Here is a 27095-nt window from a genome sequence, read left to right on the forward strand (position 1 = left end):
CCCCTGAGAAATGGTCTTGTGTTCACAAAGTTATGCTTATATTGAGTAGGGGGTAAGGGTAATTACTGGCCCTCTGAAGTCTGTCCTTGAAGTTTGTTTGTCAAACTTCCTTGCTATCATAGGAATTACTTGGGGGTATTTGTAAAAAAAAAAAAAAAGAAAGAAAAAAGTATCTGGGCCTCACTTGATCCATGAGCATCCCCAGGGACCTGGGATTCCAGAGTCTAAGTATCTCAGGGGCCACTGTCTTAGGGGTTATCAGACTCCATGATAAAAACCCCTGCCCTGGCTGAATGGATGCCACAGGCCTGACAACACGATTGGAGACACAGTAAGAAAAACACTAGAGGCACAGAAAATGAAGTCGAAGAGTCACTAATTAGCAAAAGAGCGGGGATCGTCATCACCACTGATTTTTACTTCTGTAGCAGAGTTTCTCGACCACATCTGGGCAGGGCCAGTCTTGGTGTGGGGCGCATCCTGTGCACCATAGGGTGTTTAGCAGCACCTCTGGCCTCTACCCACTAGATGCCTGTAACATCTCCCAGTCGTGACAACCAAATATACCCCCAGACGTTGCCCAATGTCCCCCTGGAGGGGACAATTGCGATGAAGGGGGAAGATGGCTTCACATATTATATTACAGAAAAAAACAAAACGGAAAGAGAAAATAGGTAGCTTCGGAGCCTCAGCGTTTGGTCCTCTGAGCTTCAGTTAATGCAACCTCCTCTCTGTACCCTGCCCGTGGCCAGGTCCCACTAATACACCTGGGAGTATCTGTTGCCACCTGAGTCACTTCCCAAAGGAGCTGGATTGAAGCGTCTGCGCAGAGATAAGCCCCTTTCATCCAGACGACATGGGAGCTGCAGCCGAGGAGGAAAAACAAAGGTCTCGGTGGGGCCCCTCTTACCTTCTGCTGAAGGGCCCTTTCCAGGGACTCCACCTTCATCTGCTCTTTCCGGAGCCCCGCGTGGAGAGCGGCGCTCTCAGCCTTTGCTTTTGTTCGAACCTGAGCAATCTCCTCATTGGCTCTGTTTATGGAACGAAGGGACAAAAAGCACATGGTTGGTCATCAGTCGCGGCTCACGATCGGGATGCTAACCGCTGACACCTGTGACACAGAACTAGGAGAACTGACTCCACCATCGAGGAAAAAGAGGAATTGGTGAGCTATATAATTCAATTTTAATTTATAAAAATTCAATTTACACACAACTGCTAAGGAGATTTCCATGATGCAAACCAATGGCAGAATCGACCTTAAAGGCACACGGGACCCTTCAACATTCACATGCCACCAGAAAACAGAATCACATGACAGTTTCTACAACAATCTTAGATGTTTTTTAACCCAGTACAACAACAGGTAGGACCTCTGTGGATTAACACAGCCAATGAGTCAGGATACTAACCACTGGCATCTATGAAACACAGACCTACAAGCAACTTTATTAATTAAAAATCTCCATTAAAAAAGGAGATTCTCACATTTAAAAAATGGTAATTATGTGGCATGAGGGCACATTAGCTAACTCTATGGTGATACGCATGTAAATGTATCTAATCAGTGTCGTGCGCCTTAAACTTACACAATGTCTTATGTCAATTATAGCTCAACACAGCTGGGGTGGGGGGAAAGGAGGGGGAAAAGGATGTCTGGAAGGATAAAAGAATGATTTCCTGGGGTGAGGAAAGAGGTGGGAACCCATCGGGAGGGGGAGAGAGTGGGAGGGAGAGACTGTATTTTTTTATTCTTTTTAATGTCTGAACCTTGTGAAGAGTCCACCTATTCAAAAAACTAAATAAGACACCCAGGTACACACAAGTGCAACCTGGAACTGCAAAGTAGTGATTTTTTTTTTCTCGTCTGTCAATCTTCCCACAACATCACAAAAGGTGAAATTCTCATGCACAAGCTCTTACTTGTCCAGTTTTTCCTCCGCGTGGACTTTCAGGGCCTGGTACCGCTGCTCCTCTTGTTTAACTCTGGCTAAGTAATCCTGAGCACATTTTTTCAAGGCTTCTTCATTCTGTTCCCAAGTGACAATTTAAAATGAAAGAAACAAGTCATTTTGTTTTCCTTCTACTAGTAACATGCCACATATCAGGGTTTTCATTAAAAAAAAAAAAATGAAAAAACCTAATACATTCAGATGCCTCCAAATAAGACTCCATGGTAGTTTGAAACAGGCACAAATAATTCTCACTGAAGAAACTGTAGATAACTTCATGTATTAACTTTCAAGTCATACAGTAAGTTACACTGACACACCTGCTTTAGGAAGGGCAGATATTCAAAACTGAAGGGCAATCTGATCCCCATTTTAGACAAACCGGACAGTCATTTTTATGGTTAATATGAGGAAAAAAAAAGTGTTCACTGCTATAAATGTGTCTTAGTGACGGTGTACAACCAGATCAAATCAATAGGCCCACTTACACTAAATTTGAAACTTTACACCTACTTTCTTCCAGAATATGCAGCCTGTATTTTTCAGTGCTATGGCTTGACTCCCTTTTACTTTTACTAACATTAAATTGGTGAATAATCAAAAAGAACATTTCTAGAATTCTCCTAAGTCGGAGGGTCCCACGGTTCTTACACTCCGTGCCACACTCTGGTGGTGTCCAAGGCTTCCTGACCTGACCCAGGGGAGGAATGACCAAGACACGCCACCCAGGGGCCCCGATTCCCTGTTTCTAGGCCACCTGCACCTCTGGCAGGTGCGTTTGAAGACCCATTATCAAGAAGACACACCACCAGGGAGGCAGAAGGCAAAGGACGGGCTACCTTCTTGAACCCTTCCAGGACGCCTTTCAGGTTCTCGTATCTCCTGAACAGGTCGGAGAGGGACCTTTCCACCGAGTTTAGGTCGGCCAGGGCCTGCTCCTTCTCCATGGTCAGCTGCTGGAAGCTCTTCTGAGAGGTCATACTCGTCCTCTGTTCATCTTCTGTGAGTCATGATCAGAAGCAACGCACGTTCTCTCAACACACAGCGCACAGCCGCCCTCCCGAGCCACCAGGCAGTACGCTGGGTCGGGGAACCCAGCAGGTAAGGTAACAAAGGTTCCACCCTCAAGGACTGACTTTCTGGCGGGGGAGACATGGTGACAGGTCGGGGCGGGGGAAACACAGCCGGGAAAGAGGGGTGAGCAGTCTCTGCCAGAGGAGAGATGGGAGTGGAGACCCAGAGGAGCTGAGGGCGTGAGCCGTGCGTCTACCCAGGCGTCAGGTGACGCGGACGGCAGAAAATACCATCTCGCCGCCTAAGTGAATGCAGGAAGACCTGACTGACTTAGGGAGTCGGTGCTTACAACAGAGGCTACAAGAGATTCTAAATGCAGTGCAGGAGGGTGAAGCGCTGTCCTTTTCTAAAGGCATCGATGGGTCTGGCGCAGGGAAAGCACCACCTGCAGCGGAGTGGGGCCGCCGCATAGAGCAGGGACGTCCCCCCGGGGGTACGAAGGACGAGGTGAGGCCGCCCACCCTGGTGCTGGAACTCGAGTGTCTGCTGTCCTCTAAAAGGAACCTAATGACAGTGATTCCCGTTATCTGCAGGTTCCCTGCTCGCTATTTCTACGTGTAGCCCCCAGATCAGTATGTGTGGTGCGCCCCCGGCCGTTCGGGGACACGCGTGGAACGGCAGAGAACTGGAGTCACCTGCCGGGCACGTTCTCGGCTGAAGCCGGACAAGGTGACGCTCTGCCTCGTTTCATGCTGCAAACAAGTGTCCTTTTCAGTCTACTTAGGGCCACGTTTTTGGCATTTTTGTGCTTCCTGTTGGGGATTTTGAAGTGGGCCCCAAGCCTAGACCTCAGGGCTGTCTCGTGTCCTAAGAGCCACAGGGCTGGAGGTGTCTTAGGGGGAAAACACGTGTGAGATGAGCTCTGTCCTGGCATGAACTGGCATGAACTGGCCGTGAGCTCAATGTTAATGCGTGAACAGTATACCTTAAATAAGGTGTCTTCAGACAGAAACACCCATAAGGCAAGCTTTCCTGAGGCTCAATGATTCAGTATCGGCTAATTCAGTGTTTGGGCAACTTCATCAACTACTGCAAATAACAAGAATCGCTTGTATCTCCGGGATGGACAAACTGACGCTTATATTCTGATTTGAAGATCACCTTTGGATCCCATGGCTCGTACCCTAGAAAAAAACTTCCTTACCGATCATTTGGGCAATGGTCTTCTCATACTCAGCCACAATTTTCCTTAAACAAACAAACAAACTCTTATCAGAAGAGAATTTCATTAACAATGGAAGTTGGAGAAACGCTGCCCCAAACAATTAAACACGTTAACATGTACTGACAAACTTACATAACCCAGTTACCTGCTTTGGGGCTCTCCTTTTTTGACGCTTAAACTAAGATTTGTTAATGTTCAGAAAGGTTTTTCTTGAGATTTTGTTTAACCAGGTTTTTGTTCTATTTACAGAAACAACTGCCTCCACCTTTTCTTTGCACTTGCGTGAATGACCCCAAGGCAGTACGTGAATTCTGCTTAGAGAAGGGAATCTTTTACAAAATAAGTTAATGACATTCTTGGGGCTCTTCCTGAGACACCTGACCTGAGTTCAGGCTTCCCCTGGCCCTAAACCACTCTTACAGGTAGTGGGTCCCCTCTGATTCAGATCCGGGTTTTATTTGATTGTCCTAATTCCAGAAGTATTTTAGTTATCCAAAGAGGTTTAAAGATTGCCATGTCATGTTAACCCTTCTTTTAGGGAAGTGCAGTGCTTTCCTGATCCTGCCCCGTGACGGGTGCCCCTCCCTGTGACCTCATCCCCCATCGTGAGAAGTGACCACTCCCCTGCCCCTCACGGGTGGCGCCCATCACGCTGACCCGGCATCCAAGTTCTTACGATGGCTGCTGTAAGCTCCCCAAGGTCAGGGGCCGTGCCGTCCTCCCCACCATGCCAGCACAGGGACTTACACCCGGTAAATGCTCAAAAAACCAAATAATACAAGAGCCACAAATTAGAGTGGACATATTTAAAATGTTTCTTAGTCATTCAAGTGCCGACTGCACAGTTTATAAATTAGTTATGCTCCCCAGTCTTTGATGCCATCTTTGGTTATTTCACAGCTCCTAACTCTAGGGAGTGAGCAGCAAAAATAAAAAGATTTCAGCATAAAGTCAGTTTTGTTTCCTGTTAACATGCTTTTTATAATCTATTCCGCGGTTGTGAAATCTGAAGCTACCACGTATAATTCGTTTTAGAAATTATAGTTTTTCCATAATTGAGTAGGTCAATAAATCTCTGTATTTCTGTTATTATATCAAATATCAAATGGATATTTTTGCACAAATTGGTCTTTTCAAAAGACAAGAATTATGTGGGTTCTGCTTATTTGCAATGTTCTGAACAACCCAAAATGAGCTACAGCATTTGAATACAATAACTGGTCGGCAATCCTCAGGAAATGACACCATCAGTCACAAATCAAGGTGCAAAGAGCAAAGCCCTGGAGTTCTCAACAGCTGGTTCTGTGTAAGCAAATACTGTCATCACTTCCTTTGTATTAAATCTAAAAATGCATAAAGGTACCCACCCCTCCCCCAAACCTCCAGTCTAACCTCATCTCCAAGACTTCTTGTCGGGTTTCTTCGTATTTTTTCTTCCATTCGTTTGCTTCCATCTCTTTAGTGATTATCTAGATTATAGTGGAGATAAAGCTTGGTTTCACCTACTCAATGTCTTGAATTTAAGACTAGAGCCTGAAAACAACACACAACCAGGTCCATCTGAAGGCAGTCAATCTACAATAGGAATAAAAAACCCTCACCATCTGTGTCTAATGCTCACGACACTGGGGAGGTGCTCTCGGCTGCAGAGGATGCTGGAACGTGGTCACCGGGACGAAGGTGACCAGAACCTCTCCCAGGAAAGCTGCAAGTGGTTATTACCATCTCCAGCTCGGTCCGGGGTCTGGCTATCGGCCCAGAACCCCGCTGGGTCAGGACGCCAACAGCTGAGCCATCTGTCTGGCAGAGACTCATCTTAACCAAGGGCGACGCCACAGCACCAATTTAACTAGGCTGAGAAATGAGACTGCCACCAAATCAGAGCGGGGGACGTTGGCCTGGCCGGACAGTCTCATTTTGCAGAGATTTCAGATTGGGTCAGAATAGGGCCCCGACGTTCCTCCGGGCAGAGGCATCCATCTCACCATTGGCAAGATCTTACTCGCCGGACCAGAACCCATATTGCTGCGTTTGGGAGGCTCGTGCTAACCGGAGAGAAACACTAAATTCATGGCCTCAAATGCCATTTGCCCTGCACAGAGCTCAGATGGGCACCTATCGTTCTCCTGTGATTACACTTCTCTGTGCTTCTTTCTAGTTGGTACAATCTTTATTTTGGTGCCATCTATCAGGATCTCAAGAACTAGAAGCCAACCTGTCTGCTTCAGGGGATCAGGCACATCTTCGATGCATCTGGTGGTCCTCTCAGAGTTTTAACTCTCAGGAGAAAGAAAAAGTCATTTTTCTCATTTACAGGATTTTGTAGGGGCCTCCTTACCACAGCACCTGTTTTGACAACAGGACTAGCTGACACCCCTAATTACTAACTTATTGCTATGTTTTAACAGTTCGAAAGACCTAGGTCAGAGGTAATTAACCACTCTCATTATATTATAAAAATTATATAAGTCACTACACGGAGGGAAGTACCTTCTTAAAAAAAAGGTGGAATCATCAAGAAACACACAAACCAAACACATAAACTACAGCAGAGAAACACAACAGAGGAGGGAGGTAACTAATGGTAGCTAACAGTATCTTTCATATTTTCCAGATCACCCAGGAAAGGCCTAGCAGAGATCTATTTTGAACAGAAGATGTTCAATAAACACAATACAGGGATTCGAGAGTTGAGTTCTTTAATTAAAGAATGGATGAAGGGATTATAGGCATTAAGATGTGAGAGGAAGTCTGCTGGGGACTTTTGGGAAAGTCCTAAAAAAGAGGACTTTGCTCCTAAAGAGAGGTGAATGGCGAGAATTAGACGTTTTCTAATGCTAGGCATTGATGTCTGCAGTGTGAAGCACGGAGCTGCAGCAGCCATCTTAGGACCATGAGGGGAGCTGACCTATGACATTGAAGGGGACAGGCCAGTACACTGAGGATGAAATGGCAAGAACTTAAGTCCCTGATGACCCAATTTGGCTGTGGGACACTATACAGATGTGAAAAAGAAGTAGGCATGCGGGCTTCCCTGGTGGTGCAGTGGTTAAGAATCTGCCTGCCAATGCAGGGGACACGGGTTCGAACCCTGGTCTGGGAAGATCCCACATGCTGTGGAGCAACTAAGCCCGTGCGCCACAACGACTGAGCCTGCGTGCGGCAACTACTGAAGCCCGTGCGCCTACAGCCCATACTCTGCAACAAGAGAAGCCACTGCAATGAGAAGCCCGCGCACCGCAACGAAGAGTAGCCCCCGCTCGCTGCAACTAGAGAAAGCCCGCGCGCAGCAACGAAGACCCAATGCAGCCAAAAAAAAAAATCGATAAAATAAATAAATAAAAAATAATAATAATAAATAAATAAATTTATAAAAAGACAAAGAAGTAGGCATGCATTAATACTAATACGGAATGATCACCATGATGTATTTTTAAGTGAGAAAAGCAAGGTACAGAATGGTATATGCAGTATTCTACCATTTGTCTAAAAGAGGGAAGAAAAGACACGTATATTTATAATTGCTTGTTTCTGAATAAAATAACTCTGAAAGGAAAAAAAACAAGAAAAAAAAGAATGGATGAAGGTAGGAAACAATGTTACATTCCTGCAAGTCTAGAATTTAAGAAACTTTTAGGCAGGAGCATATATCCTCTGTGAAATGAAGGTGCTGATTTAGTTACATACGTGGGTAAAGTTGGCAAAATGCGATACGTAAAACTTCAGGGCTAAAAGATAAAGAAGTGCACAAAAGTTCTCAAGATATTTCCAAGCGTCAGCTTTGCCCTCTGGATACCAGGAGGCCAGGAATCCAGCTCCAGCGAGGCGTTTTACAGGGAGCCCTTGATACGAGCTACAGGTGGAGGAAACAGGGACTTCCAGCCGGGGAGAAAGAACTCAAGCCAGCAGAGATGGAAGCTACCCACTGGCACACGGGCTTTACAAAGAAACGGAGCCAGAAGTGGACGCAGCGAGGAAGCCTTTACCTCTTCTCGTATCAGGGTGAGCACGGCGGTCTTGTCTGATTCACTGAGGCAGATGCCGTCCAGCGGGCTCTCCCCTCCACAGGCCACGGACACAGGGCCCTTCTCCCCCAGGGACTCCAGCAGTGCCTGTTGGGGGAGAGGGCACAGGTAAGACGTCCGCTCTTCAGCTGCTTAACCCCAAATATCCTCTGATAACTTCCTCCTGAAGAAACCGATCACACCCTTTAAAAAACACGTTTCAAGGGGAAAAAACAGCAGGGGAGGCTTAAAAAGAAAGCACCTAGTTACAGCACGATCTGAAGGAAAACCCGTTCTAATGCATATCAGGGAGGTCTCAGCTTCTGTTTTAACGGACGGCCTAGAGAAGTTTTCTTCTCATCCAAAAAGGAGACAGTGTAATTACAGAGGTCAGTCACCAGAGAGTCATGTGCGTAAAAGAGAAAACCATCTGTGGTTAATGTCTCGTGAACCTGGGGATCTCTGGGGATGATGTGTTCCATGTAAATAAATTCCCAGAAAAGTGTCAACCTTTTTACATATAGATGCTTTGGATGGAAATGTTTCTAAAATGACTTTCAGGCCGAAGCAGGTAGAAATGGCAAATATATGTGAACTCTGACCCCACCCCGGGATGATTCAGGATCACAGGGAATTTCAGTGGCCCTGAGGGCTGGCACGTGGAGACCCAGCGATGTTGTCACGTGCACAGACGCCAGGGTCTGGGCTGCATTTCCATGTCCTGGGTCTTCCCGACACTGAGTTTTCAGTTCCCTTCCGTCAACATGTCACCTTCTGAGGTGCCAGATTGATTTTTGCCGTAAACCTGGGTTCCCGGGAGGCACATTCAGTTACGATTTTGTTTTTCACAAGAACGTGGGCTTTGTACCATTTTTTTTCCTAAAAAGCATTTTTGGGGGTTATTTCCTCCCACCTATGTTAACTTTCTGTATAAATGGGGGGAAAAGCTGATCTAATAACACCCAAAATGCCCGCCAAGGTGACCTGGGAATCTTTTTTTAAAAAAATTATTAGACTTAGGGTTAGGATTAGGGAATACTCTTAATAATCTTCAATGTCAGCATAACTGATTAGTTACTGACTGCAATCAATCGGGCTCTGGTATCTTGTTTGAATCGAGCTTGAACAGGAAGTCCAAGGTCAATGTAGACCAGTGGTTTTTAAACTTTGCAGGGTCATTATGGACTCACTCTCTCTCTAGAAAATGCTCAAGAACACGCACATAAATTTCACCTCGATCTTCATTGCCCTCAGGCAAGGGTCCAACAGACAAACCCCTGGCTGAGGCCACAGAAAAGGGAAAACGCAAAAGCCACGAGCCGGCAGTGCCCCTTCCAGCACCATCTGGGGGAGGCCAGCCCACCATGCTGACAGAAGCCCGAGGCCCCCCCAGAAACACCTTCTATCCTGGGGGAGCTCCATCACCAGAGCCAGAAGCTACTAGGGGTCAGCAGCCCTAACATGGCCCCCAATGACCCCACCCCCTGTACGAGTCCTTTTGGGTAGCCTCCTCCCCTTGAGTTAGGCTGGACCCAGTGACCCTCGTCTAAAGCACAAAAAGTGGTAAAGTCATGCAGTGTCACTCGTTGACAAAGAGGCTCCGGCTGTGAGAAGCTCTGTGGAGAGGCCACGTGGCAAGGAACGGCCGTCTCTGCCAATGGCCAAGTGAGACAGCTTGGAAGCAGATCCACCCAAATTGAGCCTGGAGGTGACCCCAGCCCTGGTCAGTACCCTGAGAGCGGCTGGGGAGAGACCCCGAGTCAGAGGCACTCACTGAAGCTGCCCCAGGACTCCCGACCCAGAAAGGATGAGATCGTGATCGTCTGCTGTCGGTCGCTGACACACTGGACATGTGACTCATTCCCCGACCTTCCGTGCCACAGTGCCCATCAAGACTCCTCCCAACCACCCCGCCTCCCGTGTAACCTGCCTACTAGGTCCAGCCCACACATTTGGTTCATCTCGTCACATTTCCGATTCTAAATTATTACATTTTAAATCAGTCTTTTGTTTTTATTATTCTAAATCAGAATCCCTAAGACAAGGCAACTCTGGGAAGCTGGTCCCCTGTGCCTTCCGTGACCCTCACGTTAGCAAGAGTTTGGGAAATAACCCAAGTTTTCTTAGTAAGGGAAATATTGTCTGTTCTGGAGGTCTGCATCTCACTCATCCTCGAGGGGATAAATGAATTCAGTCCGCCCACTTGTTTAACGACTTCGCTCTAACAAATGAGGTGCCTGGAAGCGGCAGCGTTCCGAGCTGGAAGATCAGGCCTTAGATGGGGACAAATACACCTGGATGAGTGGCTCTGCAGCCGGCAGCTCTCCCGGCCACTCCCTCTGCCTGGCCGGACGCCACAAGCCCCATGACTCAAAATGCAACAGCTCTTACGAGGAATTTATAGCCGTGGCCTATTTTAGCTGCCTTTTCCAGTCCTCTAGGATTTATTTAGCTTTTTACATTCCGCAGTCCTTTATACTGTTTATCAAACAGCACAGAAAGCCTACAGAATCTACCATCACCAAAAACTGGCCTGACCATCTCTTCCTGGGCTGGGCAATCTAGTACGTGTTTAATAAAGATGCTAAACCAATAGATCAATCACATCCTTCCAAAAGGGTCCTGCTTCACATCCCCTGGTCTTTCTCCCTGTCCCACAAAGCTTTCACCCTTGAGGACCCACAAAGACCTGTCTACAGACAGTGGGACCCAGGGGAGTCTTGGCTGTAAGTTCACAGTGAGCGCAGATGCCACAAAGTAATTCTCGGCTCACGTCCTTGCGATGAGAGAACTCAGGATCCCTAATCTGTCAGGCTCATCCCATTTGTCCTTGAACCTGCTAGAGCAGCGTCCCCCCTGCCACTTCTAACGGAGACACACTGGAAAAGCCAAGTGAGCTCAACTTTTAAGAAGTTTAAGATTTCTTTGAAAAAATAGCAGATTGACTCCTAAGTGAAAGATGCTGTAGACCAGCAGCTGAAAAGAGAGATGACCACCCTCCGATCTTAGTTACTTGGCCCTGGCCGCCCCCTGGTGCTGGGCAGAGACTGCAACAGGAATGCCCTTCAGAGCAACACCCAGAGGCATACAGAGGCACAGGCTAGACTAAACAGACTTCCTTTTTTTTTGCGGTTCGCGGGCCCCTCACTGTTGTGGCCCCTCCTGCTGCAGAGCACAGGCTCCAGACACGCAGGCTCAGCAGCCATGGCTCACGGGCCCAGCCGCTCCGCGGCATGCGGGATCTTCCCAGACCGGGACACGAACCCGTGTCCCCTGCATCGGCAGGCGGACTCTCAACCACTGCGCCACCAAGGAAGCCCTAAACAGACTCCTTAGTCAGTGTTTTGAATATTGCAAGTTCTTTATGCAATGCTGATTCAGCGTTCTAAGGAAGTAGGAAGTAGAAATTAATTTACTTCTGCAAGTTCAACTGGAGTTACCGTTCAAAGATGACAACCCAGGACGTGGTCTTTGCAGGGGGCTCTGGAGACAAGGCCTCCCCCATCTTCTCTCTCCCGCTCTCCCCCAGCTTTCCCACCAACGTCATGCCACCACACAGCAGCTCAGGGCTTTCTGGCTCCGCCTTGCACGTTACCCCTTCCCCGCATCTTCACAACCCCCCTGCCGAGGCAGGGAGGTGGGGCTAACTCTGTGGATGAATAACTGGGGAATGTGCAAGCGTAACCGGGGCGTTTCAAGAACGTGGGTAAACCTCCCCAATCTGCAGACCAGTGCTTGGGCCCCTCAACACAGCCTTCGACCATCCCTTTGCCATTTTTACACACAGAAAAGACTAGACGACGCTCTCACAGTACCTGGAAAACGTCACAGGAAACTGGTTTCCCTAAGGGCACGACCAGGCAGTTTGGGGAGCGGAGGGTGGAGTCTCATCCTTTTGTGGGAAGGACCCCCTCCCACAGATGTGGGGGACACTTCACTACTTGCAGAATGGTGGCCTCAATGGCTCCTCAAAGTGACTGTGTCATCAGCCACGGTGGCTGTGCTGGGAATGACTACAAGACCTGGCTCCCGGAGACCACCGTCACTGCTGTGTAATGCCCCTGACAGGGGACCACGCTCCAAGTCCCTGGCCCCTGTGTGCATGTCCTCCTTCTGCCCGGCGCCCACGGCTCCCTCGCCCACCCTTACGTCCCTTACTCTGTGTCCTCCAGGGAGACACCGTGGGTCGCAGTCCAACGGTGAGTCACGAGAACGGTTACTAGGACAAGCAACGTGCATTAAAATAAATGGAATAGAATAGAAGACATCAGAGTGAGCCACAGGAAGAGAGGCAGATACTGTTCTGTGCAATTTGTCTGATGACAATACAAACGCGTGTGTTGAGATGTGTCATACGTACCTACGAGCCAGGATGCAAAGTGTATTCTTACTGTGGATCCAGGTTCAGAACGTTTCTGTCACAACTTCACCTAATCCTTCAGCTTCAACTATGCCCTGTGTCCTAAGGGCGCTCAGATCTACTGAAGCCAACCTTGACCTTTCCTGAGCTCACGCTGTGTGCTTCTCACTGCCTACGGGAAATGTGAACCGAGAAGCTGGTCTCACAGATGTCTCAAAGCCACACGTCTAAAACTGAACTTCTACGATTCTGCACCTCCTCTGTACTCCTGATGTACTGGCTCCTGTGTCCAGCCGTGTTCACTGTGGCCGGTGCTGGGGTACAGGGGCCAGCACACAGTCACGGTCCCAACCCGTGGGGCAGGCTGGGAGAAGAGAAAGTACCTCCAAGGGGCGGGCCCACAGCAGTGAACCAAAGCCCGTTTGGCTGGGCAAGGGTCTGGCGTGGGAAGGAGGCAGGGGCAGTGCAGAAAGCCGCGGAGGCCACAGCAGAGTCTGAGCTCAGCCTACAGACAAGGGAAGCCAACGGAAGGGTTTAAGCAAAGAGGAACAACTCTGGCTGATGGAAGAGGAGGACAGAATAGCCTCAGGAACAGGGAGATTCATTAGGAAACTGCCACCATGCTTAAAAAGACCGGTGGTGGCCACGGGCTGGACAAAAGTAGACGGATTTACAACATCTGCTTTCTGGACGTGGAAACCACAGACCCTACGTGTGGGAATACAGAGGACGGGGGAGTCCAAGAGGACCCCGGGGTTGTGGCTTAGACGACGAGGTGGACAGCGGTGCCACCTGTCGAGACGAGGCCCCTCTGGGCTTGGTTATCAGCAACGCCGACCACTCAGGTGGTCAAGGCGGAAAACTCGATGGCCTTCAGCGACTTTCTGCAACCTCCACCTCAGCCACCACGTACACCCCGGAAGCCACCAAGCAGTGATGGTTCTGCCTGCTAAGTCCCAGCCTCCGTCCCATCCTCTGATTTACTACCAATCATGATGCTCCCTACTTCAACCCACAGGAGAGTCCTCTGCTGCGTTTCCATGAATTCCAAGGCTCGCGGCACGATGTCTAGGGCCCCAGTGGCCTGGTTCTCACCTACCACACGCACAGTATCCTCCGATCACGTGAGATTATTCGTCCCTACAACTCCTTATAAAGCCCACACTTCTTCTCACTCCCTGTCTTTGCGCAGTACAACTCTCCTGCCCAGAACACCCTTCATTGCCTTATCTACCTGGCAAACCCCATTCTTCCTTTAAAACTTAGTTCAAGTGAGGAACCCAGAAGACCCTACCTTAACCACGTGATCAGTTAATTCCACCAATAATGGGATGCACCGATACCCATGAGGTCCCTTCTGATGCATTCGTGCCCAAAATGTGTAAACTGAATTTAATCATAAGAAAACACTCGACCAGCCCAAATTGAAAGATATTCTACAAAACAACTAACCAGCGCTCTTGAAAAGAGCCAAGGTCCGGAAGGACAGAGACAGACTGAGGAACTGTCACAGATTAAAGGAGATTGAGAACACGGGCACTGAATGCCTTGTGGGGTCCTGCCCTGGATCCTGTGCCAGAGAAAGGACACCAGTGGGGGTAGCTGGTAAGACCTGGATACGGTTTACAGAGCAGACAATAATACTGTACCAGCGTGTACTGATTCTGATTACAGGAGAGGTTAAAGTTTCAGAAGCATGGGTGCAAGAGTTATAGGAATTCTTTGTACTATTTTTGTAAGCCTGAAAGTTAAAAAGAAAAAAAATTGTTTTTAATTAGCTCAAATCCAGCCTTCCTGACACATGCCGCGCGGTGGGTCAGCCCAGTCCTGGGGACACATCCTGGTGTAACATTCACCACAGGGTAACCCTGGTTTCCATTTTGTAATCTACAACCAGGGCTGCTCGAAAGAAATACAACGTAAGCCATATGTAATTTAAAAATTCTCAGTAGCCACACTTAAAGGGTAAAAAAAAACAGGTGAAATTAATTTTAATAATATAGTTTTGTTAACCCAATAGATCCAAAACATCAACATGTTATCAGTATAAAAAGTTAGAGACATTTTATTTTCCCTTCTTTTCTGCGCTAAGTCGTCAAATGCTGGTTGCCCTTTACACTTGGAGGACATCTCAGGACGTCCAGCTACAGGTCCAAGTACTAGTGGTCACCCTCCGAGACGCCTCAAGTGAAGGAGCTGTGCTTTATTTTTATCTTATGCCCGTCACCAGACACAGACTAGAATTTAATTACTGAGTTAACATGGGCTTCAAAACAAACACTGAACCCCCCGTGCTCACACCCCTCCCCCACGAGCCTGGGGACTCACGGGCACGGCGGGTCCATCCTTCTCCATCTGTTGGCACGTCTCCTTCTCAGTGCCTAAAACACAGAGAGTCATTTTTAGAGTCATCCCAAGAGGTTGTGCCTTTCCTTCCCACCAAGAGACTCTGGGAGACCCCAGCGCAGGCCCGGAAGGACATCTAAGGGCCCCTGAACAGCATCTCAAGATCTTGGAAGACGCGCTACATTCTGCTGACCACTGCGCTGTCTGTGTTCAGGGTCCAAAACATCCAGAGGAAAGAGAAGCTTACGGTCCGTCGGCCTCAGACAGAAGCACGTCCTCAGGTGGAGAGAACGGCAAGGCTGCCCCCTTGTGTCCATGAGAAGTTTTGCAAGTGAGTTGGACTAACCACAGGGTCATTTCAGAGAGAGGAGAAACCGTTAACGCTGAAACCTATTTTATTACCAAGTTGGAGTGAATCTGAATTCCAGTCCTGAAGGGTACGTCAGTGGAATTAATGTAGCAGATAAAACAAAAACCTAAATTTCAATGCCTGAACACTAAACTCATTATCCTCCCCACACCCTTCAAGCTGGTTTTCTTGGCTCCGCTCTACCACCAGAGTCAACGCGTACAAAAAACCAACACGATGCTTTTTCTGATTAAAGGAACATGCACTCGTTGAAGAAAATTTTAAAATATGCAAAAGCACATAAAATGCTAAAGCTACAGTCCTCCACCCGCAATCGCAAATGACCTTTAGTGCACTGTCCAGAGTGAATTATTGAGAACACAAATGTGACCATCACTACTTCGCTTAAAAACCTTCAGTGGCTCCTCTATATTGATAAAGCCCCAATTCCTCAGGACAACCCCGGGTTCCCACTTGCCCTGTACTCACAGACAGCTACTGGGCATTTTACCTGTGTGGCAGGTTCCTTCCCATCCCTGTGAGAGACTCCTTGGGGTGCACCTTTGTATTTATCTATCAAGACCCAGGCTGAAGGTGATATCCCAGGACACAGTTCACCCACCCCACACGACCAGGGCCCCTGCTCGCTCCCACGATGTGGCTCATCAGTTACGAACAGTGTTAACAGGAGCTGTTCTGTTAGCAGAACCCCAGCTCATAAAAGTTTCTGCCAAAGGAATTTCCTCCTAGTGAGGAAGGATATAATTCAACAAACATGGACCATGCACCTGCACTAGAGGAAAATCGAAGATGAATCACTCATAGTCCTTAACCTCAAGAAGTTTATCAAAGATAACCTTCCATCAAAGATAACCTTCCATAACTAATACATGGAACGTACGAAGAAATGCTGTGGGAGCCAAGTGTCCTTTTTGAGACAGACCGCCAAGGATGGGCAGAATCTCTACAGGACAATGGTGAAGAAAGGCATTTCATATACAAGAAATAAGTGTAGGTATGAGAGTCCTAAGGGTAAGCCTGTGCAATGCGTAAAGGGGCACAAAAGGAAATGGCAGACGGGGTCTTCGGAGAAAACATCAGAGCAGAAAAGAGGCCTGGGAGGAAATGTGGAACGGTGCCTGGCATGTTTATTTTATAGACGGGAAACAGACCTGGGAAGGTGGGGAGATAACGCTCACAAAGTCCAGATTTCCACCTGCTTCTCTGGTTTGACGACAGATCATTATTTTTGAAATTCTAAGTATAAAAGCTCCACACCGAACTATGATGCCAAAGACCTGAGTTTCCAATAATGTTTAATGGAGTCGGGAACACGGTGCCAAGTGCTTCACAATGAAGGTTAAGGCCGCAGACACAACCTGGGACCTGGAAAAGGGCCTCGGATTTAGAATGTTCTAAAGAGGAAACCAGCACTAAGCTTCAGCACAGGTTGGTCTAGGCCCTTGTGAGAACATGAAGAAGCATCAGGCTTTTTCAATCCACCACGTCTGCAAGCAGGAAAACTTACAATAGTTGAGGGTAATGAAAACCATCTCTTCACACGTTAGCCTTGTGGTTAAAAGCCCGTGAAGCCAAGACTGCTGGGAACTCAGACCCTAGTCCACCACTTACTAGACAGGAGACCGTGGCCGAGATCCTTAACTTCTGTCTCACTTTCCCTCTCTGATAATGGGGAAAAGAATGCTGCCTAATATGAAATAGATAAAAAACAAGGAGCTACTGTATGGCACAGGGAGCTATGTTCAATATCTTGTAATAACCTACAATGGAAAAGAATCTGAAAAAACATATGTAACTGAATCAGTTTGCTGTACACCTGAAACTAAGACAACATTGTAAATCAACTGTACTTCAATTTAAAAAGAAACAAAAAAAAGAACGCTACCTAGTGAGGAGACATGAGTTACTACACGTAAAACACTTAAAACAGTGCCTGCATGTGGAAGCAACTATACCTGTTAGTCGTTATTATTTCTATAAGGGAAACCAGGAGCCCAATAATCCCAACATGGTTCCAGGTCGCTACACGTGAAGATGTGGCCAGACTGAAATAATGAGGAAAGAATTCAAGCAGTCTGATACATCAGTGTCTCCGTACATCCTGCCACTCAGATCCATACGTCCCTGGCGCCCCACTGACACCCTTTTGTGTCCCTTCTCCAGGCAAAGAAGCAAAGCACAGACCAGCAGCCTAAACCTATCCATCAAGGGACCCGTTCTCTAATCTCTTTAAAGTGTCTCCTGCCCTGGGCTTCCAGGCATTTCTATGCTTATGTACGTAAAAGAGATGAAGATTTGCTTCCATACCTGCTTCTGAGGATGAAAACGCATGATTTATGGCAGACACGGGAACATTGGAACATTCAAAGTACTCCAGGTCGTCCTCTGGCTCACCTTTCCCCTCGGCCCCAATGGGTTTCTGACCAGATGACGTGGACGCCAGCTTCTCCTCGTCGGTAGCATGGCCATCCCTGTTAGAAATGTCTGAAATCTGGGAGATCACTGCTCCTTCATCCTGGGAAAGGCAACAGATGAGATGCTACCATTTAGGAGGGCAAGCAGTGGGGAAAGCGACATCTCAGGAAGAGCAAAGCAGCCGCCATTCCATATGGATGTTCTCCACGAATCTGGGTACCAACCAAGGAAGAAGCTGCAGCCCCTCAACCATGGAAGGTTGTATTTTCTAGGGCCTACCTTCTGTAATTCACACCTGAGATTTAAAAAATTAAGCTTTTCTAGCCTAAATTTATAAGCAACAAGTTGAAGTGGCTGAAGAAAATAGTTTTCATACATTTTGCTCATATAGATAGATCCTAGACTTTTCTAGAAAATTTATGCACCCCACTGTATTTTCAGGTGACATCTAAAAACCTTTCACTACGAGCTTAAGTAGTCACAAAGGCTATAATATCTGCTACATATTATTTATTTGTTTGCTTGTTTACTTATCTCTCTTTCTAGTTTTATTGAGATATAATTGACATAACAGCACTGTGTAACTTTAAGAGGTACAGCATAATGATATGACTTACGTACATCATGAAATTATCACAGTAAGTTTGGAGAACATCCATCCTCTCACACAGATACAAAAGAAAAGAAAAAAATTTTATTATATTTTAAATACTGACTTGGCTTATTAATTCAATTTAGTTACTCTAGTGACTTGATACTTTACCATCTGTTTAAAATCGAACATGAATAAGCCCTTTAATAGTCAGAAATTTACATCATTCCTTTTCCTCTCTGAATTTGTATTTCCTTGCTACTTCCATCAAGAAATTATCCCAAAGAAATGCATTTGCTTTCCAGTTTTTTAAAGTTCTCCTATTACATTTGTTTAAAAAATTTTTTTTAATCTTTTTTTACAACCGTAAGTCTCTAAGTGGTAACATTTTTTCTTCTGGAGGGTTATCACTACAATTACAAAGGCACTGTTTATTCTAAAAGTTTTACAATGTTTGGTAAGTACAATCAAACACAGAAGTAAAATTTTTAAAAAATGGAAATCGATGACAATATTTTGTTGCACCAATTTTAAAAAGCTTTTACAAGGCAATACGTGTTATTTTTCTGGAGCAAAAATCAAACGTAAATTTTTCATAGTTCTTGCTGCCTCTGCTTTAGCAGCATTTGAAGGTGGACACTTCATACGTTTGTAATAGATGAAGAATAAATCAAATTACAAATCTTTTTTTTTTTTTAAATCTTAAACCACGTACCAAGTTTTTGGTCCAAATTGCGTAAGATAAGTTAAACTTAAAATGCAATGACTGTATTTCTGTAATCATGGTTACGCTGGAATAAAGTTTTAAAAAGGAAGAAAAAAAAGGACTTCATTGCAATCAAATGGGTCCAGGTTTTCTTTTGTTTGCTTGTGTGTGTGTGTGTGTTTGTTTCCCAATTAATTATATAGTCATGGACAAATATTTATTGCTAGAATGAAACAAAGGTCAGCATCAATTTGATTCCTGTTTTCCATTTTTATAATTATAATCAAGAAGCCAGAAGCCTTACTAATACAAATAAATAGGTGAAACAGAACGAAGTTTGTAATAGAAATGTCTCAGTTCTTTGAACTCCTTTCCAAATTATGTTCCAAAAAATTCTATCATCAATAATTATCTTTTTTTTTTTCCTCTTGGGCCATGTCGTGCTGCATGGGGGATCTTAATTCCCCAACCAGGGATCGAGCCCGAGCCCCCTGCAGTGGAAGCGTGGAGTCCTAACCACTGGACCACGGGGGAAGTCCAAATGATTATCTTTTTAATTGAGATATAACTGACATATCACGGTGTCAAAAATTATTTTTAATAATCTATCAGCTGACAATTCAGGTTCTCCTAACTTGCTAAAAGCAATGAACTGGAAAACCATCTGACTTTAAAAATATATTATCCAGTCACTGGAGTCAATCACCTTCTTATAACTTACACCAGTATTTCAAATCCCCTCTTTGGTGCCCAGAGGTTTCACACCCAGTGGTGATGCACCCTAGTAAGTTTGAGAACGGGTGAGAGGGAACTTTATCACAAAAAAGTGGGAAAAGGGTACCTGTGAAGGAACGGTTCCCTTATCTTCAGAGCCCTTTCTCAGATCAGCTTAGCAAGTCAAGGATTTGGGAACTGGTTTCCTTAAAGCTGAGTCCTCAGATCCCCACTGGAAAATCTTCATTCATCACCACTCTGATGAGGAACACAGACTTACCTGAGAACACCCATCCAAAGCAAGAGACTGGGCTTCGTATTTCTTCACCTTACAGCCACTCCTGGGAAAAAAACAAACAGAACACCGGGCCGGTTTGGAATCACACTGACAATCTCCCAGCTGTGAGATGGTGCAGACAGCGGTGTGTGCAGACACAAGCCAAAGCGCACAGCCCCACGCGAGTCACACGTCCACGCATCAGAGATGGGAACAAACACCTTCCCGCCTCTGAATCCTCTCCCGAGAGGCAGGGCAAGCAAAGAACTGTAACTCAGCGACCTCCTCACTTGCTTCTGCGGGTAGCTAGACACCAGCACTCGGGCCCCTACGGTTTGTAACTGTGCGCCAGCAGCCACCAACAGCTCTTCCGAGAGCAGCCCCAGTACCTGGAGACGGTCGGGTCATCTGATCCGCGCTCACTTGGCTTTGATAAAGTCACCAGAAAAACTACCACGCCGGACCACATTCTTTAAAAATTCTTTATTGCGCTAAAAGCCACAGAAGTCTGGGAAGACAGCTCCAGACCTGCGTGCTCACAGAGGAGGACTGTGGGCAACAGAAAGGATGAAAATAAAAATGTCTGAGCAAACTGTTACCATTCCTCTTAAGTAGCGAGATGGAAAACGAACGTCACGGCCGGAACTGGGGAAGCTCAAACCGCCCGCTTTGTTTAAACTAGCACGTAATTTGTGATCTGAAGACTATCCAGATTCTGTTCTGTTGTAATGAACTTAGAATTTACAGCACCGCCGCTCTGACCACACCCCACCCCCAACCAAAACTGCAAGTTCTTCTCGTTTTGCGGGGCAAAAACAAAGACCAGCATGGCTACCAGAAGAGGGACCACCACCTCGGTAGTGTCTGCTTGTCTTCCCTAACGCCTGAGTGTCACCCCTGCCACCAAACTCAGGTTGAGCTGACTCGGTAGAATGTATTCCCTGCTCCAAGGCGGCAGCCTCATCCTATCAAAAAAGTCAGTCGTTCCTGACATGAAACAGCAGAGCAGTTCCTCAAGCCGCTGCGGGGATGAGAGTAGGGCCAAGCCAGCACGCAGCATCACAGCGCCGCACGAGGCGTGTGTCAAGCCGGGGACGCAAGCTCTCGCACCTGAGGTGGGAGGGCCCCATCTCCAAGCCTTTGGGTACAGACGGCAAGGCTAATAAGCTGGCTCAGGAAGTGGCAAATGAAATGCAAAAAAATCATCAGAAGATCCAACTCAGAAAGGGAAGCCAACATGCTATGGAGAGATGGTCCGGGGAGGGTAGGGGAGGAACTGCCAAGGGCCCCAGGGAGAGCCAGAAACAGGAGTACTTACAACAGAAAACAGAGAAATTTCACTTGTTCAGTAGTCCTGATGCACCAACAAAATTAGAGACGGGAAAGAGACAGACAGATGGAGAAAAAAATCATGTAAAGCCTGGAATATTTATCTCTAGTCTGGCAGACATAAAGGTTGCAAAGTTCTTTCTATGAGGTGAGACGTGAATTAAAAATGTCATACTCATGAATGTTATCACTGGTGAGTGAACGATTCTCAGTAGTAAGAGAGTGATAGAAACACTCGGAAATGTCACACGGTCAAATTTATGGATGAAAAGTAAACTTTCAAATATTTGTAAATGTAAAGAAACGGCGTTACTGCCGAGTATGTTTACTCTTAAATGTCTAGTCATCTAGATTAAAGGCAACCAATGCATGAATGAAAATATAATTGAAAATGTATCTGCTTATATCTCTGGTAGGTGTATATTACTGAGAAACTCCAAGCGATTTTACATAATTTATCTTATTTGACCCACAAAAATCCCAATCATAGGATGATGTCTCTAGTTTACAGAAGAAGGATCTGAGATGCCAATTACATCATCTTTTAAGAAGTCACACAAGGGCTTCCCTGGTGGTGCAGTGGTTGAGAGTCCGCCTGCCGATGCAGGGGACACGGGTTCGTGCCCCGGTCTGGGAAGATCCCACATGCTGCGGAGCGGCTGGGCCCGTGGGCCATGGCCGCTGAGTCTGCGCGTCCGGAGCCTGTGCTCCGCAACGGGAGAGGCCACAACAGGGAGAGGCCCGCGTACCGGAAAAAAAAAAAAAAAAAAAACAGAACAGGAGGAAAATGCTAGCAGGTGAGGGTGGTAGGACTGGCAGAGGGTGCTTCTTGCTACTGAAAACAAGATGTAGGATAAACTTCCCTCCCTTTGGTCCCACTTTAGTCTCATGTAACATGAATGCACTGGCTACACACCTTCAACAGCAACTGAAAGGGAGGCTCCCAATGACCCCTTATCAACCCTGATAGGCAGGGCTGCCCATAATTAGGGGACCCCAGGTTAGGAAGAACCCAGGCAAAGACCTGGCCATTGTGTCCCCCGGGCATTGTCTAGACACAGGTAACTAACCTGAACCACAGAAAAGCACCTTGAGGTCACCTGATCAATAATATTTTTCAGCAACCATTTAACTGTGTGTCTATAATCAAAGAACAGATCAAGAACTATTGATGACATTTTATTCCCTTTAGACGTCCTGGGGAATATTCTGGGGATGCTGAAGAATCCATTCCTGCAGTGCTCAAGCTTCTTGGTCCTCGTACTTTCTGCTCTTTAACCCTTTTTCTCTGGTGTCAATCACCACACCATCTAGTATTTTTCTTTACATCACATTAACGCTGAAAAGCATTTCGCCAATACAACTGTGGTGACAATGAGAAACATGGTACTTCTTCTCAACCTCCCTTTTCATATTTCATCCACCGTGTCACTGGCCCTTTTTTTTAAAAAAAAATACTTTATTTATTTAATTTGGCCACACTACACGTCTTGTGGGATCTCAGTTCCCTGACCAGGGATCAAACCTGGGCCACGGCAGTGAAAGTGTGAAAGCGCCAAGTCCTAACCACTGGACCGCCAGGGAATTCCCCACTGGCCCTTCTTTATATCTAATTCTTAGTAAAATGTCACAGGGTCATGAAGATACCAACAGATTGTCATTGACTCAAGTTTTGTGATAAGATCACCCTGTGACAAGTTTAACCTGAAATGTGACGTGGAATTATGGCCTGGGGGTGACCACTCCGAGAGAACTCCGAGGACCTTGCAAAAGTGGCTCCAGATTTCCCAGGAGGAGGGGGGTTGGTGGGGAGAGGGATCTCACACAACGAAGACTAACAGCCTAATTTAGTCAGATTTACTCAATTGTTTAAAATAGTCTTGATTCTTTTTGGAAACTCACCTCCTTTCTGAAAGAGCCAGAAGCTTTACCAGGAGACATAAGAATTCTAACTTTTAGTGGTAGGTTTGTTTCCAACAAAAATCACAGCTTTCTGTTCAAGTGAAAAGACTTCTGTAAGACCCCTTCCCACGTGTTACTGATACTACACAGTTTACCTGCAGCCCTGGAATTCTTGTTTCATCCACAGAGAAGCTGAAGAAGGTGGCTAGCACTGACACCTGAATTCTGTATATAAAACGATTCCCGACAGCTCAGATAGGATTTCTGAAAACCATCAAATCTCTACCTGCCTAGCCCATGACATTCTTTTTTTTTTTTTTTAATAGGAAAAAAGTACCCAAGGTGGGGGGAAAAAGAACTCAGCTGAATAAACTGAGGATTCAGAAGCAAAGCAGACATCTAAAAAGGAAACCTCAGGTATCTCTGATTCCACACCAGAGTTAGGCAAAACAGTGAAGACGGCAGTCCGAGGTTACGAGCTTTGCGTCTGCCCCGGGGCACCTTCACCCAAACCAAAAGCAGTGGCCGCCAAACCCACAAAGAGGACCCAGAACACAAGGCCCACGCCCGTCTCACTCACGTTATCAAACGCGACTTTGCCTTCTTGGGTGATTCTAAGATTTCACTAATATGACTACCGGCGGGAGAACCAAAGTCACTGCTCGTTAAAGTCATAGCGGGTTTAAAGGGATCCATGGATTCGTCAAAGTGATCTGGGTCAAAGCGGTAGGAGCCCTGAGCTGAGAGCAGGGGCGAGCGCTGCAGCGGGGAGTGGCCCCCAAAGGGCCCGAAGTCGGGGCTCTCCCCGGGACAGGGGCGGGGACCCGGCTCTGAGGACGCCCCTGCCCCTGGGGCGCCTGCTGGCTCCCCGGTGCCGTCTTTCTGAACCTTGGGTGTCACCCTGCTGCCCGGTTTCCGGCCGGGTTTCCTCGGGAGGGCTTTCCTGGACTCCACAGTCTCCACGTCTTCCGTGAAGTCAAACTCCAGTTTCAGAGGGGAGCCCCTCACGGCCTCCGGCAGCTCAGCCCCTGAGTCGCGGGTGTCTCCGCCGGGGGCACACGGTGTCTCCCTCACGTCGGGGGGACACTTCTGGCTCCTGTCACCTCCTAGCAGGGCAGGGGTGGCGGCGTTCCCAGCCTCTCCGTCGGAACCGGACTGGCGGTCCACCCGGGGAAGACGCGCGCCCTCCGGGGCGGGGTGGGCTTCGGAGACCCCGCCGCCTGCCGCCTTCTTCCTCGGGGGGACGGGCCTGGGCTTCCGCAGCCTGCTTCTGCTGGCCCCGGGCTCCGGACACGGGCTTCCCGCCTCCGGGTCGGCTTCCGCCGAGGCCTCCAGCGTGGACCCCATGGCGCCCTCGGTCATTGCCTGGTCCTGGGCGGCGCCCGGCGCGCGGGGGCAGGGCCCGGCCTGGCCTAGGGCCGCGGCCACGCAGCCATGAGCCGCTGCTGGGCCAGGCGGCCCCCGGGGCGCCGTGGAATTCTTGGTTTCTACGGAAAATGGCCTCACGACAGAGATTTTGCTCACATCGTGTTCAGGTTCTTCTCTGAAACCCTTGACTGAGTAAGACTCAGTAGTGTGCTGAGCTGCCTCGTTTTCTGAGGGTCTAGAACCAGCCTCGGGCGACCATTTTTCAACCACTTCTGCTACCAGCTGTTCGTCCACTTCTTGTGAGTCTAAAACAAAACACAAAAGCCGTCTGTTAACAAATTACCTTTTCAGCATTGGTGACTATTCTCCACCAGCTGAAGCCGCACAAACGGCAAGCTCTGCCCTCTTTGCTTGTACGAAGCATCCCTAAGGTTCCGCAACGACGGCGGCGTGGCCTGACGGCGGACGGCTGGTACTACACTCTAAAGCGAGTCTTCCCAGCCCAAACGCTGTGTGTGTGCTATCCAAGTCACACAAATAACAATTATACCAAACAGAGCTATTCAGGAAATGGCTAAATAGATCGTGGGCCCTCTGCAAAGCATATTAATATGATGTTAAAATTCCGCAGGTTAAAACAACTGGTCTGGAAGAAACTTTGGATGCAGACAACTCAGGTAACAGGGATCTCACCTGGCATGGACACGGTTCTCAGGCACTGCCTGAGAGTTTCAGGGTCCGGATTTTATGCAGTAAGCGGGTTTTAATCTCTGGATGTGAAGTACTCCCTCTTCCCCAGAATAGAGTTTAAATAACTGAACTGGTTTAAAATTAAATGAAAAAGTCATCACGGCCTTCTCAGAATAACTTCTCCGTACACTTAAAAACGGAAAGAGCCAAATAAAAAAACTAATTAGAAAAAGCAGAGGTAGCAAAGTGGCTTTATGAACAAACAGCCCTTATTTTACTAAAACACAAATCATAAAACAATAAAGTTACTTCTTCTTTAGAAGTTTCGTCTCTAAGCTGGCCCGGAATCTTCTCAAATCATTTGTGAAAATGAAAGATTCTTTTTAATTGGGGTTTTATAAGGAGAAACTCTGCAATCAGGAAGGTGTAAATGAAGGTATTTCTTTAAAGCACAAACTAAGATAGTGCTTTCCTGACATATATCTGAAACGATAATAGAGTAGCAGCAAAAACTGAGTAAGGTGGTTATTTTCACAGTATCTCATGATTTAAGGGAAACTCAGAGATGACCATCTAATCCTACTTCCTGACCGTAATCCTAATCCAGGATCAAAGAACTAAGCATCACTGGGAGAGTTTTTTTAAAGCACTCACACATCTTTTTACACGATTCCTTTATTGGCTAGAATTGAGCAGCGGTTTACAAACTATTCTGCACAGATGCTTCAGATATTCTAACCAATGTCCAATATGTCTTGCTCTTAAAGATATATTTAACTATTACTAATACTGTAATTTTTTTTTTTTTTTTTTGGTATGCAGGCCTCTCACTGTTGTGGCCTCTCCCGTTGCGGAGCACAGGCTCCGGACGCGCAGGCTCAGCAGCCATGGCTCACGGGCCCAGCCGCTCCGCGGCATGTGGGATCCTCCCGGACCAGGGCACGAACCCGTGTCCCCTGCATCGGCAGGCGGACTCCCAACCACTGCACCACCAGGGAAGCCCTAATACTGTAATTTTTTAAAAAGCTCTCAACACATGATACCTGGGATTTAACATACTTCAAAAGGATATTTTTTTAAAAAGAGAAAGCAAATGTGGCAAAATCTTGATAACTGTTGAATCCAGGGATGGGTATATAGGAGTTTCCATTGTACTATTTTCTCTATCATATACTCTTGAAACCTTTCAAAATAAAAAAATTTAAAACAACTGCATTTCACACAGAATTTTAACGAGAATGTTTTAAAGTCTACTGACAGATTCACTTGTGTGTGTACAGACTCTCTATTCTCTCTCCATATATTTGAGCTGTGATGCAGGTGTTATTGACTGTTTCTCTGTGCTGATGGCGGGCGGGAAGGTAGACAAGCAACAGTGAAAGCACAGCATCAAAACCCCAGGGCTGCAAAAATCTACATGCAACAGGCTCAGTTAGAAGCCAGGCTGGGTCTGGGCACACCTGCTCACACCCTAGCATCAGCTTGTTGAATACAATCTAATCTTGATTATACCAAAGTACAGACAGTTACCGCTTATGAGCCACAGAGAGCGCTGAAGCAGGGCTGGATCGAAATCAGATTTACATTCTCAACAGCTCTCTCCAGTTGAAATGTGGAAGGAGGTCAAAATAGAACAAACAGAACCACTAGCATGTTATTCTGGGGCTTCGACTAGGGTGGTGCTAATGGACAGGAAGAGAAGTGCACAGTAACTGAGAAAATGAGGTGAAATTTGATAAGGCTTGGTGATAGGCTGGATGTAGGACTGAAGGAGAAGGAGGCATCAAAGATGACTCGTACGTTTTCAGCTCATGGAATGAGAGGATGGTTT

General features: G+C 46.9%; 1 protein-coding gene across 12 annotated transcripts in view; it reads right to left on the reverse strand.

Annotated features, from left to right (window-relative positions):
* TACC1 (transforming acidic coiled-coil containing protein 1) overlaps positions 1-27095 on the reverse strand; it is a 111741-nt gene that overhangs the window by 5061 nt on the left and 79585 nt on the right. For 4 of the 12 annotated variants that reach the window (XM_067721706.1, XM_067721705.1, XM_067721699.1 and 1 more), the window contains 11 exons: positions 23787-24879; positions 21294-21329; positions 19979-20039; positions 17579-17786; positions 14884-14936; positions 8178-8303; positions 5584-5660; positions 4171-4214; positions 2792-2952; positions 1924-2030; positions 911-1031 (listed from right to left, as the gene is read on the reverse strand). In XM_067721706.1, the coding sequence (XP_067577807.1) occupies positions 911-1031; positions 1924-2030; positions 2792-2952; positions 4171-4214; positions 5584-5660; positions 8178-8303; positions 14884-14936; positions 17579-17786; positions 19979-20039; positions 21294-21329; positions 23787-24568 (1776 nt within the window). In that variant the 5' untranslated portion in view covers positions 24569-24879. The remainder of the gene's footprint in view (positions 1-910; positions 1032-1923; positions 2031-2791; positions 2953-4170; positions 4215-5583; positions 5661-8177; positions 8304-14883; positions 14937-17578; positions 17787-19978; positions 20040-21293; positions 21330-23786; positions 24880-27095) is intronic. The other 8 variants (XM_067721702.1, XM_067721698.1, XM_067721704.1 and 5 more) reach the window with 5 other exon arrangements.

Source organism: Pseudorca crassidens, chromosome 21, assembly GCF_039906515.1.
Source record: "Pseudorca crassidens isolate mPseCra1 chromosome 21, mPseCra1.hap1, whole genome shotgun sequence".
Lineage (NCBI taxonomy): Eukaryota > Metazoa > Chordata > Mammalia > Artiodactyla > Delphinidae > Pseudorca > Pseudorca crassidens.